Source organism: Plectropomus leopardus, chromosome 3 (genome assembly GCF_008729295.1).
Source record: "Plectropomus leopardus isolate mb chromosome 3, YSFRI_Pleo_2.0, whole genome shotgun sequence".
In the NCBI taxonomy this organism is placed as follows: Eukaryota; Metazoa; Chordata; class Actinopteri; order Perciformes; family Serranidae; genus Plectropomus; species Plectropomus leopardus.
Window position 1 is genome coordinate 12,627,661 of NC_056465.1, and position 16,444 is coordinate 12,644,104.

A 16,444-nucleotide genomic window follows, 5' to 3' on the forward strand; every position below is an offset into this window, starting at 1 on the left:
CTCATAACTTAATGTGTGCTAACCTTATTAACAATCCAGATGTTCAGGAGGTTTTTACCAGGATTATCTACAGAGGGTTTCTTCTCCAAAACAAATGGACCCTTTGATTTAAAATTGTAAAAACACTCAATAAAGCAGTTTCACGTTAAAAAAAATCTATGTTTTTTTACAATGCACTCATCATGGAAAGGCTGAAAACTATGGTGGCTGATGCAAAAACACTGTTTTGTTTGTCTGTTCTGGGCTTCTGTAGAAACATAGTGGTGCAACATGCCAATTTCTATACGAGGACCCACCCACTATGTAGACTCATTTTTAAAAAATTGTGAAAACATTGATGGAAAAAAATGTGACAAAAAAGTTCAGCCAATGAATCTTCATCATTTCTGTTTGTCTGAAAGTCTATTCACTCCTATTTGTACCTTTAAGACATGGAAGAAATGAATTATTTTGCATCTGAAGAGCCCCCTCTACTTTTTTTGGCAGTGTGCGGATGATTATTAGCCATGACCAGCAGCGCTATAACTCGTTCCTTTGATTGGTCAGTCAGTCCACAAAAAATTCTCAACAGTTTTTGCCCTTTGAGGCTGAAATGTGGCATGAAGGCCAAATGTTAGTAGGGTTGTATGTTGTATGTTGTTTTTGTGTATTAATGCTTGGATACATGCACGTATGTGGTTGCAGTTATTGCAAATTTGTGCTTGTGTTGTGAAATAGTTCTAGCTTGTTTTTTGTAAGCCTAATCATCAAGATCTAACAGGCAATTTGAAAAATATCATAATCACTAATTTTGATTCATATCCAAGCTTAGTGATATTTGCAACCTAGGAAAGGTGCTAGATCTGTGGATCAGAAAAACCTTCATCTATGTGCAGGTCAAACACAACAAAGTCCATCTGTTAAAAATAATGCAGAACAACCTGTGAGACATGAGATATATACACATACATACACACACACACACACACACACACACACACACACCGGTCAAACTTGCAAGGGGGAAATCAATCTATGGTTCCACCATTTACGAGATGTTAACACCTGTAACAGGGAAATCCTCTCTAAATTAACTACAGCCTGAAGCGCCGCACGTCTCTGGATGTGTGCGCAGTGTGCCAATGTTGAGTTGACCAAGTGACCAGCAGAATGATATTCAATGTGAGCTCGCTGCCAGGTGTCATTACACTTCCCCTTCCAGCAGAGGAAAGCAGTCACACATGCCACCATCTGTTTCCAGGGTGTCCTCGCCAGCTCTGCAATGTCCCTCTTACTTTATTTTGTCGTCATAATTGAGTTACTGTTGTGTGTGTAGCAAAATTTGATTCTCTTTATCTTCCTGTGAACAATATCTTACGTACTTAGCAATGCAATATCAATATGCACACTGCAGAAAAGAGCCATAAGGATCGTGAACAATACTGGATATCGGAAACATGCGAAGAATTTGTTTTTAAAGTCACATGCATTGAAATTTATGGATCTGATTTAAGACTGAGCAAATAATGTACAAAGCAAGAAATGATCTACTACCTGGCAATATACAAAAAATATTCTTGGACAGAGAAGGGGGTTTTAAGTTAAGAGGAAAATTCAATCTGAAGCCAAGTTTTGCACACATTAATCTTAAATGTAAAGCACGCTGATGGTGACAGTGTTGTTAATGGTTTTCTTCTTCTACATTGTGATAGTGTTGTTGATTATATGTATGAAGAGCATTAACTGAGTGTTTTATGTGTGGGGATGGACAGTTGGGCAGAGCTGGTTTATCACTGTGTATGATTGGGTTTGAGTAGAACACGGGTAAGACTAGACAAGCATTTGCTTCTTCCTACTCCTTTTCAGATATGAAGTATTTATTGAGAAAATCTGTTATTTATGTCCACTACTATTTTTGTTTGTGTTATATTTATTACTATTTTCCTAAATGTTTGAATTAAAGTATACTCAGTTCATTTCAAAATGCAAAACAGCATGAGTAGGCCAAGATATCAGACATTTATTTCCAAAAAACCTTGTCCTAAGAAGTGCGCAAAAAGGCAAATAACAGACGCACATTTCACATTTAGTCTAATACATTCAGAGGTATAAAAAGGCCTCAGATTACCATTTGGATTTATCAAAGAACAACAGCTCACAGTTGTGCACGCAGAGGGCTGATGGTACATTTTGACACTGATTCATACGCAAAGACGGGACAGATTTTATTTTAACATCCCACAACACTCTGAGCATTGTGGCCACTGTGAAACATATTCCAAACAACCGCCTCCATCACTTTTCATGCCAGCTCTGAGTCATCCTGACATCCAAGCAACAAGACCCCCCCCCCCCTCTCCATCCCTCCTCCGTTTCCTCTGACAACAGTATCTGCTTATGATCTGCCCAGTGGACAAGCACACGGTCCTCAAACAGTCACAGATTTGCAATGCAGCCTCAGTGTGTGGCGCTGGTGAAACCCCCCCTTTGTGCAGTGGTGTGTTGGACTGGGCCGGGTGTCCTCTCAGTCAAATCAAAGGCGCTTTCCTCCGGCACTGTGGCAGAGCCCACTGCCTCTGGAGTCACTCATTATTACATGCGAGGGGGGACTTGTGATCTTTTTAATTATTCTGCACTTCATTTCTATCCTACCATTCAAAACGCAACATGAGAATTGATTGCCTCAAAGATCCATCTTTATAATCTCCCCCAGGCCCATAAATTATCCAACTTTGGGGCAGGGTGGACGAGCCGTGCAGGCACAAGCAGATCCCTTTCAGAGCCGAGCAGAGCCACAGCACTGCAGTGTGATGGGGGGGAGCAAAACTGAATGGTGGCTGCTCTTTTGCTCGCTGAAAACGGGAGGGAAAAAAAGTACACTTGTTATCTTGTGAACCCTCAAACATGTAAGATAGGAATCTCTTGAATGTCAGCGACAGAAATGGAATTAACAAGAGATCTTTTTATTGTCACAGAAGGTCATTAGGCTGCCAATCGGGGTAATTATGGAAATGATCTCCCCAGCTCTTTGGAATGTTTTCCTGCTTCCATAAGGACTTGAAAGTGTTCAATCAGCCTCTCTCGTGGGAAAGTTCAGCCATAACTGCAAGTGTACCAGCAAAATCAAATTAAGCAAAGAGATTTCATTAGTATTTATAGCCCCGAGGCATTTGTAAAAGTATGGAGCTGCGGAGTAATGTGGGACTGTGGAGGGGAGAATTATTGCTTAATGACAAAGGCCATACCTAGAAGACATACACATGGATAATGAATAGGAGGCATTGATTGCATCTTTAAAGAGGATTCTTGAGGGAATGTAAAATATTGATGCTTGTGTGGCTGACTTTGGACTCCCGGCATGGGTGTGAGGGTGGTAACTTTGTTTGGGTGTTAACACTGTTTGGCTGCTCACTTTATTATTCAAACACATTTTATGTTATACTTTTAAAAAATTGTAAACACTGTAATATGAGCAAAATCCCATAAATTACACACACTATATAACCTTTTTGGGTTCATACAGCAGTTACATTTAATCAATCTTTTGAAGTTTCTGCAGCCTAAAAATGGCAAGTTTAAAGAAAGTTTTAGCAGCTTCAGTAAACCAAGTTTACTGTGCTGTATATCTGTATTCTGCTATAGTTGCAAACTAAGTCTATTTGTATATTCTTAAACATGTTAACAAAACAGAACTCGCAGATCTCCTAACTTCATCATTGACAAAATCCTCTTTGTGATGATCAAGTTAAGTCAGACTAACTTGGTTTACTGGAGTTGCCAACACTTCAAAAGAACAATGTAATTTGTCATTTTTAAGCTGAAGCAGCTTGACAAAATAAGTAAATACAACTAAAATGTAAGTAAATTTAACAAGTAGGTATTAAGTAAACATAAATTATAGATTAATAGTTATATTTCCCTTTTCAAGGCAATCGGTTTCCAACATTATTTGAAGTGAGATCAGATTTTACGTTGTGGGTTAACTTTATCCAAAACCAACGTGTTGTTTTGCCCCTGTTAGTTTTATTTTTTTGCATTACCATACATTTACTCAAGTGTTGTGCTTGAGTGCAAATTTGAGGGTACTTGTATTTAAGTATTTACTTGCACTCCTTTGTAATTCAGAGGGATATACTATACTTTTAACCTTGCTACATATATCTGAAAGCTAGTATTTCTTTACCAGTTAAGATTTTACATGTGAAACATATGAAGAGTTTATAAATCATGATGCATTGTTACAGATTACTATCCAACAGCATATCAAATAAGAGCTGAATCGATTAGTTGACTAGCTGATTAGTCAATCAACAAATTATTAATATAATTATTAATTATTAATAAAGTATTTTAATAACTTATTTATCATTCTGGTCATTTTTCTTGCAAGAAATACCAAACATTTCATATTTCCAGCCTCTGGAGAGTGAAGATTTTCTGCTTTTCTTGGTCTGAAATGACAGTGAACTGAATTTGGCTCTTGGTAAATGTGGTCTTCTGAAGTTTAACACACCAGCAGATTTATCCAGAATGAAAATACTCGTTTTAGTTACAGCTCTTTTGTATATAAATAAAAAATCAACAACAGAAAAATGCTGCTTGCACATTAATGTAAGTGATCAGATCAGAATTCTGATTCATTCTGATCATTTCTCATTCATGATTTTATTCTGACCCATATTAGATGCAATATGTCCAAGTGCATTGCACATATGGCATTCAAAATGTCTAAGGATACACAAATTATTAACAGTATATACATTTAAAAACAGAAATATTATAACAGTTTGCATCTACAACTGCCTATTTTAGTTTGAGTAAATAACTAAACAGTAATTTAATGGTTTTCTGGGACATTATTGCCAAGTTCAGTTACAAAGAATTTGCTTTGGTTTTTGGTGCAAAGATTAAACACATAAACATATCAAGAGGAAATAAAAATAAGGCAAAGAAATGCAACACCTAAGAACATTAATATGGGTGGATAGGTTACATTATAAATATGACAAAGATAATTTAAAAATACTATAACATAAAAAATAGTACAATGTAGACTTAATAATCCTGTTTTAGTTTTGGCAAATACCAACAGTAACATTAAGAAAATAAATAAATAAATATAAATAACACAGGGTCCAAACAGCCTATTGGTGGAGTTAACCCACTATTGACACTGGTGCTATATTGACCAAAATTGGGTCCATATTGACCCAGTGATCTCAAGATAATTGAAATCAGTCATGAAGAATAGAGGTCTATTGGTGTGTTTTTGAAGCCTTTCTATAAAAATGATATAAGAATATGTGATTTAGTAAACAATCATGGATTAGGTGAGACCAAATACACCTTTATATTTCTCCTTTGTGTAATAAATCACTTCAATGTCTGCAGCAATTCAGGCCAAAATGAAGTCAGATAGCTATGTGCAGTAAATTGTAACACCTGATTTGAATCATTGGGTCTACTCAGTCCACTTAACCTCCGAGTAATTGACAATTTAAAGGTGCAGTCCTTAATTTCAAGAGACAGCACAACGACTTTGATTAGGATGTGGGATATTCACTTCCACAATGGATTAACAGACAAGGACATTTTTTATAAAGCAAATAAGGGGATGGAGTGCAAACCACACATTAGGGGAGAAATAGTAGGGTTTTAAGATGAATTAGATAATTTGCCTTAAAGCAATAACATTAGGCCTTCATGTGAATAAAGCATATGACAGACTAGCGGTATCAGTTTGATCATACATTGTAAAATAGGCACTTTTTTGACATAAACATACATTTTAGTCAATCATAAAATCAAAACATCATTCCTCTCCGAGTCTAAAGCTTTATTTTCCTCCTCCTCCTCCTCATCATCTTCTTCTTGTACAATAATTGGGTTCGAGAAGAGGTAAAGTGTCTTTGTGAGGAACTTGACAGATTATGTGAAGGAATATTATTATGGGCAGGGCAGGCAGGGATGTAGGAGGTAATTTAGTGTGATGTTACATATATGTATGCATCAATAGGCAAGAGCATATTGAGTTCAGGGGTCGGACGGAGTGAGAATTTCCTTTTAATGTCAATTATATGGAAAGCTGCCTCACATGCAAACATGAAGATGAGTGCATGGACAGTAACAACATGTTTTTCAATTTGGATTCTTTTTTTTTTGGAAACCATGATGCATTTTTTGTAGATTCATTTTTATTATGTATTAACTTATTTATTTTTACACAAATTATCATTTTTCCTGTTGGATAGAATCAGTTCATTACAATGTCAATATTTTTCTTCCAAAACATAATTCAGTGTCTGGGGACAAGTGGCAATAATTGCTGGTTAATTATTTATTATTTAAATATACAATATTTTGCTCATTTTTAAAAAAAAAAAAAAAAAAAAAAAAATTAAGATATGCACACACATTTCTGGCGACTTTTGTGTGTTGACACCCTCTGGTTGTATTAGCACAATATTTGCTATCGTTCCATGCAGACAATGATTTGGTGCAAAGTCTGTGTCTTGACACCGTGCTAAATGCCTGCCATTGGGCCAATTTGCAACGTTTACAGCCTGAATCGCTTCGCTCGCACAACACGGTACTGATGTGCAACTTTGCATGCACAAATTTCAATGACAAAAAGCCTACAAACTGAGTGACATTGCACGTACTTAACAAGTACATATTGGCATGGTAATCCGGCTGCATTTAGCGGGAGGTGTCACTTTCCCACCAGCACCCGCGAGGAATATGCAGCCTCCCCCGGGGGCTTCCCCACTGACTGACGGCCGGCCGGGGGAGAGGAGCGATGGACAGGCGGAGGGGCTGCGTAGAGACGCTGCAGTGTATTGTCAGTGATTTGCAAAATTGGACTCATAAAAGTAACATTTTTAATTGATAAAAAATCAGGACAATGTGTTTTTTTTTTCCAAGTGTCCTGAAAATTATTCAACTTTGCTGACTTTAGTAGAAAATAATTCCACGATAATAAAAAAATAAAGAGGGATTTTGAGTCCTTTAAACATATTTAGGATTTGCTGATGAACCAGTATGAGCATAAGGTGTTAATTGGGGTTATTGAATTGATGCAAATTGATTTTTCCCAACACTTTTATCTCTACAAGTGATCAGTAGACATTTGACAAGATCTTACACTGACATTTATTGTGACAAGATAAATTTGTTGCTGTCAGAACAAGCTACATTTTTTTTTTACATAATTACTTTCTGTTATGATTTAAGATTTAATAATTAATTGTACCGTCTGTATTTAAATTTTTATTATTTTTTAATTTTTTTAACCACAAAATCACCGCATTATGTAGGCCTAAATGCAAATACTTTTATATAATAATAATAATAATAATAATAATAATACCGAAGAAACAAATGTATGAACTTCATGTTCCAAATAGTGACACACAAAAGCCTAGGCGAGGAAACAGGCCGTAGATGAGCCTGAAGACCTCTGACTGATGACTACATGACAGAAATGTATTACTGGCCAGTAAAATATCTGTTGGTAGATGAACGTCTGACCCAAATGTCCAGTTGTCTTCTGATTCTGCTCAGTCTGCGTCTAAATTTAGGCTAATTATATATTTTGTCCAGCTGCAACACCTGCAAACAATAAATGAGATGGGCCTCTTTTTTTTCTTTTAAACTTGCTATTATCATAATACAGTTCAAAGCTCATACAACATAATCCGACCCCCAGAAATGAACGAAACGAAAAGCTAAAGTGAGTGAAGACATGAGTCCTTTTCCGTCACCTGCTGTAACTGTGCAGCCTGATCTGCTGCATGGTGTCTTAATAATAGATGGGACGTCCAACACGCACACAGACACGTACACACTCAACATACACACGTGGATCAGTGTCGCCTGTTTGGGGCCCTTTGCGCTTTGTTGTGTGGGAGAGATGTGCTGCTCTCCTCCCCGGCTGATCCTGCAGGTTAAAAATGGGCTCCATCATATTGTTTGACAGAAACTCGCAGGTTGATAGAGTGGATTCTCTGAGAAGAGCTGAAAATGGTGATTCCCAAAAAAGGAAGAGGAAGAAGAAAAAAAAATCAGCCTGGCTTCTAGGAATCTGCACACTGTCGACCACGAAAAATTAAATTATAGCAAAAACATTTCAACAATTTATTCTTTTTTGTGTGTGTGACATAATTGTGGTGTGGCACGCAGCTTTGCCGTTATGGTGAGTTTTTTTTTCTCCACCATTCTTTGAGAACATTTTGTTTTTATTAAATGTGACAAGCTGAAGATTTGGCTACTGTTGTAAAAATAATTAACATAATGGTCGTAATTACGGGCACGCTAACAATGCCATTAATTTATCATATCGTTTTACTAGCTGCTGCCCCCAACTGCACGCACACCTAATTAATTAAATGAGTTGCCTCTCAAAAAATCTGATCTTACAAACAGCTGATTTCGATACAAGAATGTGTCTTTTATATATAGATATATATTAATTAGTCTTGGTGTAATGTGTTTGCATATTGAACACTCGTCATATGTGCATATGTGATGTGAAATAGCATTTGTAGCATCAATTTTAAGTGAATGTTTCTAGAAAATAGATTTTAATTAATAATTAACAAAGACTTAAACTTTTCTGAAATGACACTAAATCAAAGGTATTCCAATTTTGTGCCACATATTTACTGCTAAACTATTTTTAAGAAATCTTAAGATTAAATGGATGAAGAGTGAGGAGTCACTAATGATTAGATGGTCAAAATACATCCAATCAAAAATATATACATAACAAAAAATCCTCATACGCACAAACTGCGATAAAAGTGTCCTAAAATGTTCTAAAATTTCCACACCTCAGTCCAAAATTCGCATTTTCTTCATATTCGGTCTTATGGCCTAAAAGGCGCATTTTCTCAAGTTATGAAGATTTTCTTCGAAATTTTTTATCATATTTAAATTGAAAAACCAGTAGTCCAAATAGTCCAGTGACATCAAATATTGTCACGCAAACGACGGAACATCGAAACAAGTCAACTGAAAGTGGAAACGCGAGATAATCTCAACACCATTTTCGAATTTCTCCCTCAATATTAAACGAATGAATAATATTTAGCATCTCTAATATGTCACCTTCACTCATCTTAACAGAAGCATCCACCCTGCTGAAGTGTCCTTGAGCAAGCTGACACCTTGTAGGTGACCCTGACCTCTGACCCCTGTGAGGCATGAGGAGTACACATGAGAGAGAGAAAAAAAGGCTCCCTCTCAGGAATCACCGGAGCATCACATTATTATGATCACAATTATTTGTTGGGTGACCTTGCTGGTAGTTTGCAGTGATCACATGTGACTGTTTCCTCTCCATCATCACCTGTGCTGCTGCTGCTGCTGCTGTCGCTTCTGTCTGTCCCCCCCTAATGGTTTCATGCTGGAGCGAGTTGGCTTATTATACTAAAAGGTTTTGTCGCGCTAAGCCGTGCATGTGTGCTTAAAACGTACATTTCATTAACAAACTGCGGAGGTATAAAAGCGGATTTATGAGGCTTCAAAAGATCACAGGAAGGACGGGTTTGAAACCCCCTCTCGGTGCTGTTGCAGTCAGGTTATATCAGCAGTTACGCCGCCTTTCACACAACACTGCGACTCTGGGATTTTATTTTTTTTTTAAAGGAGGCTGCACCTGTCTCTCCACACACACGCACACACGCACACACACACACACACACACACACACACACACACACACACACACACACACACAGAGAGAGAGAGAGAGAGAGAGAGAGAGAGAGTGGGAAAGGTTTGTTAAGACACTGGCTCTATGACCTTCTGATTGCTTACAAAGTCCCCCAAAATAAGAAAAACTGGTAACCAAGTGTGGTTCATATAAAGCTCTTTTTTCTGTGATTTACCATTTTAGCGCCATTTTTAAAAAGCACCAAAAATTAGGTTTGGGCTTTTTTAAGGTCACTCATATCAGAGTTCAATAGACTTCTGCTGCTATGAAAAATGCATGAAATGTGTCCAATCATAAGTGCACAGGTGAAAGAAAAAACAGTTTTCGATTTGTGCAAAAACCTTAAGAACAACCTTGAACTAAAATTTAAAAAAATCCTGGTATGTGTGCGTAAAAAGGGCAAACTAAAGGAAAATGTAACCTTAAATACGCACGCGCCCCTGCGGATAAGCAGGATAAAAGTTGATGTAGACTCTGGTTTCATCTGCTAAGTAGTCCGTATTGACGGACCTCCAGATCACACAGGTCACCGAGAGATTAACACAAGGCGAGTCTAATCGGAAGCCATGTTTCCCTCCTTTGACCCATACGCGCATTATTAATGATAGCGTTTGATTAATCCCACTTTTATCCCGCGAGCTGAGGTGTCGGAGGTGGCGCGTAAAGCAGCTACTCTGTGCGCTGCTGGAGGCAATTAAAGGATCAAATTCACTCTCCAAAACTAAAAGATACAAAAATAACACCGATAGGATTCAAGCAAAAATAATGAAATAAACTCAAGAAAATGTTTTTAAAATATGTTCCGTTTTTATAAATTATTAATTTATTGTAATTATGTCATTAATACGTGACACTTGTGATTTATTTTAATGCAAGAATGGTGATAATATCAATAGAAATACTTGCTTAATTAAAATGTATTCTGTCTCGTGGTGTTTTTAATTGAGATAGAAACTAAGTGAGCAAAAATCGTGAATTACACCATATTAATTTGTCATTTATTTATATGTTTTAATTTATTTAAATAAAGCTTTGTCACAAATAACTGTTTTGATTATAGATATTTTCATTAACCTGCTAATAGACTTCCGATAAAATCAATTGGACGTTTAAATCGCTAGCGGCGCATCCAAATATATGTATAAAATCATATATTGTTGATTTACTGCACATTTCGGAAATACCAACTTTTTTTTACGCGTCCCCCTAAATGCTCTCACACAGCGGAACAAACGCTCTGCATTGGATCTGACCTCCTCTCCCTGCAGCCTACAGCGCTCACCTTCATGCTTGTGAATAAATGCTCTCTTTGCATTCACCCGCTGCCCGCATTTCCTACTTTTTTCAAATGTAAAATCGAGCAATGATTGGGGTCGTTAGCACCTCTTCCAAACTCTTAAGGAAATTCTTTATTCTCTCCATTCATTGTCGCCGGTGGTGCTGCTGCCGCTGCTGCTCAATATTCTTCCCACCTTCGGCTAATCCTGCGGGAATAAATAGACTTGAATTCATGCTTTGCATTCGCAGCTTGGGTTTACACGGCTGGCTGTAAAGATGGAAATATCATGGCATGCACCAAATAAACAAAATGTTTCATCCTTGCGCACTGACTAACTTTACGCAAAGCAACATGCACGGAAAGTAGTGTAAAAATCCACGCATGCACAATTTCACAATTTAAAAAAAACCCCAAACAAACACAATTTAACAAATAAAAGAATTATTCAGAGAACTTAGCTGTCGTCGTTTTCATTCCGCAGCTTTCAACCGAGTTCGCGAAGTTAAAGGTTTGGATTGTTTTTACGCAGCCACGTTAATGCGCATCAGATCTTTCAATCACGCAGGCCAATTTTCTCTCCCCCCTCCTCCTCCTCCCTCTGCCACCGTTAAATGGTCTATGACGGACGAACACAGAAATCAGCGGAAAGCAGCATTGCTGATGTCCCATTGTTGACAAATCCATGAAACAACTCCAGTTTGCATGGTTTAACAGAGAGGAGAGGAGGGTGGAGGGAGGGGAGGAGAGGAGAGACGAGAGAGGGGGCGTCTGTCGTCACCAAACCACGTGTCCTGATAGTATATCTTATACTGGGAAAAGTAATCTATCAGACAGTCCTTTTAAAAGCTCCGGCCTTTAAAAGCAGCATGTGTCATCTCGACTTGGTTCTCCAAATATCACTCCTATAGGAAATATACGCGCCGAGAAGGGACGTCGGAGCGCAAAATCGTCTCCACACGGCTTCGAGACAAGACTCGCGGTTTTACGCAGGCCTGCTCACTTACCGAGTGGAGACATATTTGTAGAAGTTGAAGTTTCTTTGGCTTGACTGGCCGCTTCAGCCGCGTTTAGATTTATTTTGGAGACATCCGATCTCTTGACAGGGGCGACTACAAGTCCAGCAGACCCACCGTGTGTGCGCACTGACCGCGCTCTGCCCATCACACCCGGCTGCTCGGCTGCTTTGGCTCCAGACTTTTTTCAAAAAAGTGTAAGTCAGCCGTGAGATGACCCTGTCTGGAGGCAGCGAAAGAGCCAGCGACATGTCCGGCCAAACTGTACTCACGGCAGAGGACGTGGATATCGACGTGGTGGGCGAGGGAGACGAGGAGGGCATGGAGCGGGTGGACAGCGACTGCGACAGCCCGGTGGGAGGCATCCTGCACGACCTCCGGGGAGAAGCGGGCGACGAGGAGGTGGAAGATGAGATCGAAGTGGAGAAGGAGGAGATGAGATCCGGGGGAGGAAGTCCGTGCTGCGAGAGCTCCGGGGAGGGAGAGACCGGCACCGGGAAGGGAGAGGGTCAAGATCAGAGCGCAGCGGCAGGTGGGATCCAGAAGCCCAAAAACAGCCTGGTAAAGCCGCCTTACTCATACATCGCCCTCATCACCATGTCCATCCTCCAGAGCCCGCAGAAAAAGCTCACCCTCAGCGGGATCTGTGAGTTCATCAGCAACCGCTTCCCGTATTACCGGGAGAAGTTCCCAGCGTGGCAAAACTCCATCCGCCACAACTTGTCCCTCAACGACTGCTTCGTGAAAATCCCCAGAGAACCTGGCAACCCGGGCAAGGGCAACTACTGGACCCTGGATCCCGCCTCGGAGGACATGTTCGACAACGGCAGCTTCCTCAGGAGGAGGAAAAGATTCAAGAGAGTTCAGCCGGACATGCTGAGGGACCAGACTACTCTCATGATGCAAAGTTTCGGTGCGTACAGCCTCGGGGGCCCCTACGGGAGGCACTACGGGATCCACCCGGCTGCGTATTCCCATCCGGCGGCTTTGCAGTATCCGTACATCCCCCCTGTAGGTCCCATGCTGCCCCCGGGCGTCCCTCTGCTGTCCTCGGCGGAGCTGAACAGAAAAGCGTTCAACTCGCAGCTCAGCCCGAGTCTTCAACTTCAGCTCAACAGTCTGAGCACAGCGTCCATGATCAAATCAGAGCCCTCAAACAGACCGTCTTTCAGTATAGAGAACATCATCGGGGTCTCCAGCGCCTCTTCGGTGTCACCGGGCGCTGCTTTCCTGCGGCCTCCGGTGACCGTTCAGTCGGCCCTGCTGAGCGCGCAGTCCCTGTCTCTGACCCGGACCTCAGCCGCTATCGCGCCCATCCTCAGCGTACCGTCAAATATTATTTCTGGACACGTTTTACCCTCAGCAGCGGCGGCGGCTGTTTCCAAATGGCCTTCACAATGACTTCAAACCAAGAGAAAATAAACTCTTATTTTTCTATTGAGACATTATTACGCGGGGACTGCAAATCAATAGGCAACACACTGGACTCTGTAGTAAAGACTGTTGAAACACAGAGAAAATAAAAAGAAAAAGGGGATATTTCTGTACAGGTAATATTTGTAAATATTTGTAAAAAAAAAAAAAAAAGAATGGTTTTAACTGTCCTTTTTTCTTTTGTTCCTGTTTGAGATCTGTGATAATTATTTTACATTTTCTTTTTTGTAGTATTGGAGGCTCAACTGGATTCACTTTTTGCTTCCTTTTCATACGAGACACAAAAAGCTCTGAAAAAGCTCTGTTTATAATTTTAAAAAAATATCAAATATATGTAATTCTATGTAGCTATATTGTGTTGTAAACTGAATTTATTTGTAAATAAATTTAAGAAAGAATTAAAATCCGTTTTTCGTTATTAACATTCTTAAATTGTTTGATAGCAACTTTATCGAGACACATATTTTTAAAAAATATTATTTTGATTGGAATAACGTGTAGACAGAAAAAAATCAAAGAGAAAGGAATTTAAATTTGATGTGTAGACATAAAAGATATCTTATCATGTGATATTATGTGCTTAAATTTACTCTGCCATTTTTCAGGCGTAGTAATTATTAATATCATTAAAATTGTCTAAATGTTAAAAGTCCTTATTTTTAGAATGTGCCTTTAGATGCTTAATTCACTTTCTAATAATACTATTATAATTATATTCACCGTGTACAATGGGGAATTGAACTGTATTTTAATGGCATTCCATATTTTAAACAGCGAAGCAGTCAACAATCATATTAACCTTTTTCAGTACAAGATTTAAAAAAAAAAGCTTCTATTGCAAGTTAATGAGATCTTATTGTGATGTTTTTGGAGTTACTCTATATATTAAATGACATTTGTTGGCGAGGGAACAAATAACGAATATGGAATTAAGAAAAAAATAGTAGCACATAACATCTTAATTTGGATTTTAGAATTAAAGAATAGCTGAAAAGGAGAGGTGTTTTTTTTTTTTTTAAAAAAAAAGGGAAGACATTTGCTATAAATAAACTTAAAGCTTTCCAAAGTCGTTTGCAAAAAGCTTTGCAGGCTGATGTAAATCTAACATCATATTTTTAGATATAAAAACGGTGTAAAAAATTCCAAATATTTAGAGCTAAATAATAAAAGAGTCTAATTGTTTTTTACCCTATACTTATGGTTGTTTTCCTGATAGTGATCTCTGACTGGAGGTCACGGTTAAGACACCTTTTAATTCACCATTACATCACTGCTCGGCTCGTTTTACAGGATATATTCTGCGGCTTGGCTTCTATAAAGGTAACAGCTTCGCAGTTGTGTCTGGCTAATCACTTTTACACAAACAGCAAATGGTGATCGGGCATCGGGCTGGTGTGTGTGTTGGGGGTGGGGGGTGGTGTTCACAGGCGCTATATTTATCTGATCCCCATGAGAAAGAGAAAGGAGCCTCTCTCTGCTTCAATTCACTTTCAGACACCGAAGAAGGTGCTGATGATGCAAAAGGCTTCTCCAATGTCACCGCGGCATTTCATTCATTATTATCATTGTTGGGCTTTTATTATTAGCATCACGTTATTAATATTAATAATAACAGCCTCGTCTTAGCCCACTAGTGATGCACAGTATATTATCACTATATAATAGAATTCGTTTTATTGCCAAACAAACCCTGTTTGTCACACTAACGCACATCATTGGCTTTTTCCCCCTTGCTGGCTATTCCTCTGATCGAAACACAGAATATTTTAAAGGAAAAAATGCATATACTTGTATAGAAATGACAGGCTCTTTGATCGGTTTTTAATTACTTCTGTCATATTTTTAAGGAGGTCTGAAATATCAACTCACTGAAGAGGTTGTGAAAGAAACGTCCAGTCAGACATCACCACAGGTCACTTTTACAGTGCAGTCAGACAATATAATTTACATATTGATAAGCATGCAGCAATATGTGTCTTTTTGGGTTATTTGACAAACAAATTCCTAAAGAAAAGCTCAAAGCATATAAACACCGACAATAAAATGCGCACTTTAACATCATTATAGTTTTCATGTATCAGTTATTTTAATTTCGAATTTATTTTCAATATAACATAAGCGTGGCTATAGATGCAGATTCCACAAAGCAGCCAAACTCTCACGCAGTAAAACATTAAAATGTGATGTCTGCGTGTGTGATGTTGCACCGGTGAACTGCAGGCTGAGCACCTCAAAAAAGATTTAAGCCGCTAGGGGGCGATAATTAACATCTTTGGCTTTTCATTAAGGATATCAAAAATCAAAGAAATATTTAAGAAGAGACATACCAACCTCAAAGTTGGAGGATAAAAATTCATAAACCATTTAATTAAAAAAAATTATCCAATGGTTTAAGTTGAGCAAACTTTAGAATATTTAGGCGTACCTAACTGCAGACTTTACTTTGAGGAGTGAAAACTGAAATGAATTCATATATGGTTCAATGGTTAATTTTTTGGCAATAGTTTTGTTTTTGAATAATTATTAGCGACATAAATATGAGAAATATTTGCCTTAATAATTACAATCCAATGCTTCAAAGCATACTGAGGTATACACATTGTAAGGACGGGTGGGAATATTATTTGTCTTTGAGGAATACTGAAATTATTGATGTTTAATAGGTTGTAATTTAAGTTTTCAGTAGCAGATGATGTTGAGTCTACGTGACCTCAGTTGGACAGAATCAGTTATTAAACTGCGACATATAAAAAAATAAGCCTCCATAATCCAGATTTAAGAGGCCATGATTACAAAGACTATTTAAAGATATACTAATACTATTAATAACTTCGTTCTTAATACTATAAAACTTCGCTCGGTTTGTTTGCACGCTTTTAACCCGTTAAACAAACGCAGATTTTGCGTAATTATGTCGCCACCAATTTAATTTGCTGATTGGGCGAACACACCCATTTAAGGAGAAACAGTCGCGCGCGCCCACACGCCCCCACTCGATAATGACCTGTGCAGCTGCACGTGCTT

General features: G+C 38.5%; 1 protein-coding gene across 1 annotated transcript; it reads left to right on the forward strand.

Moving 5' to 3' along the window:
- Positions 1–11,835: 11,835 nt before the first annotated feature.
- foxd3 (forkhead box D3) lies at positions 11,836–13,517 on the forward strand. The gene has a single exon (XM_042483886.1). It carries the CDS (start codon positions 12,200–12,202, stop codon positions 13,385–13,387), a length of 1,188 nt encoding a protein of 395 aa, XP_042339820.1. The 5' UTR covers positions 11,836–12,199; the 3' UTR covers positions 13,388–13,517.
- The last annotated feature ends 2,927 nt before the right edge of the window (positions 13,518–16,444 follow it).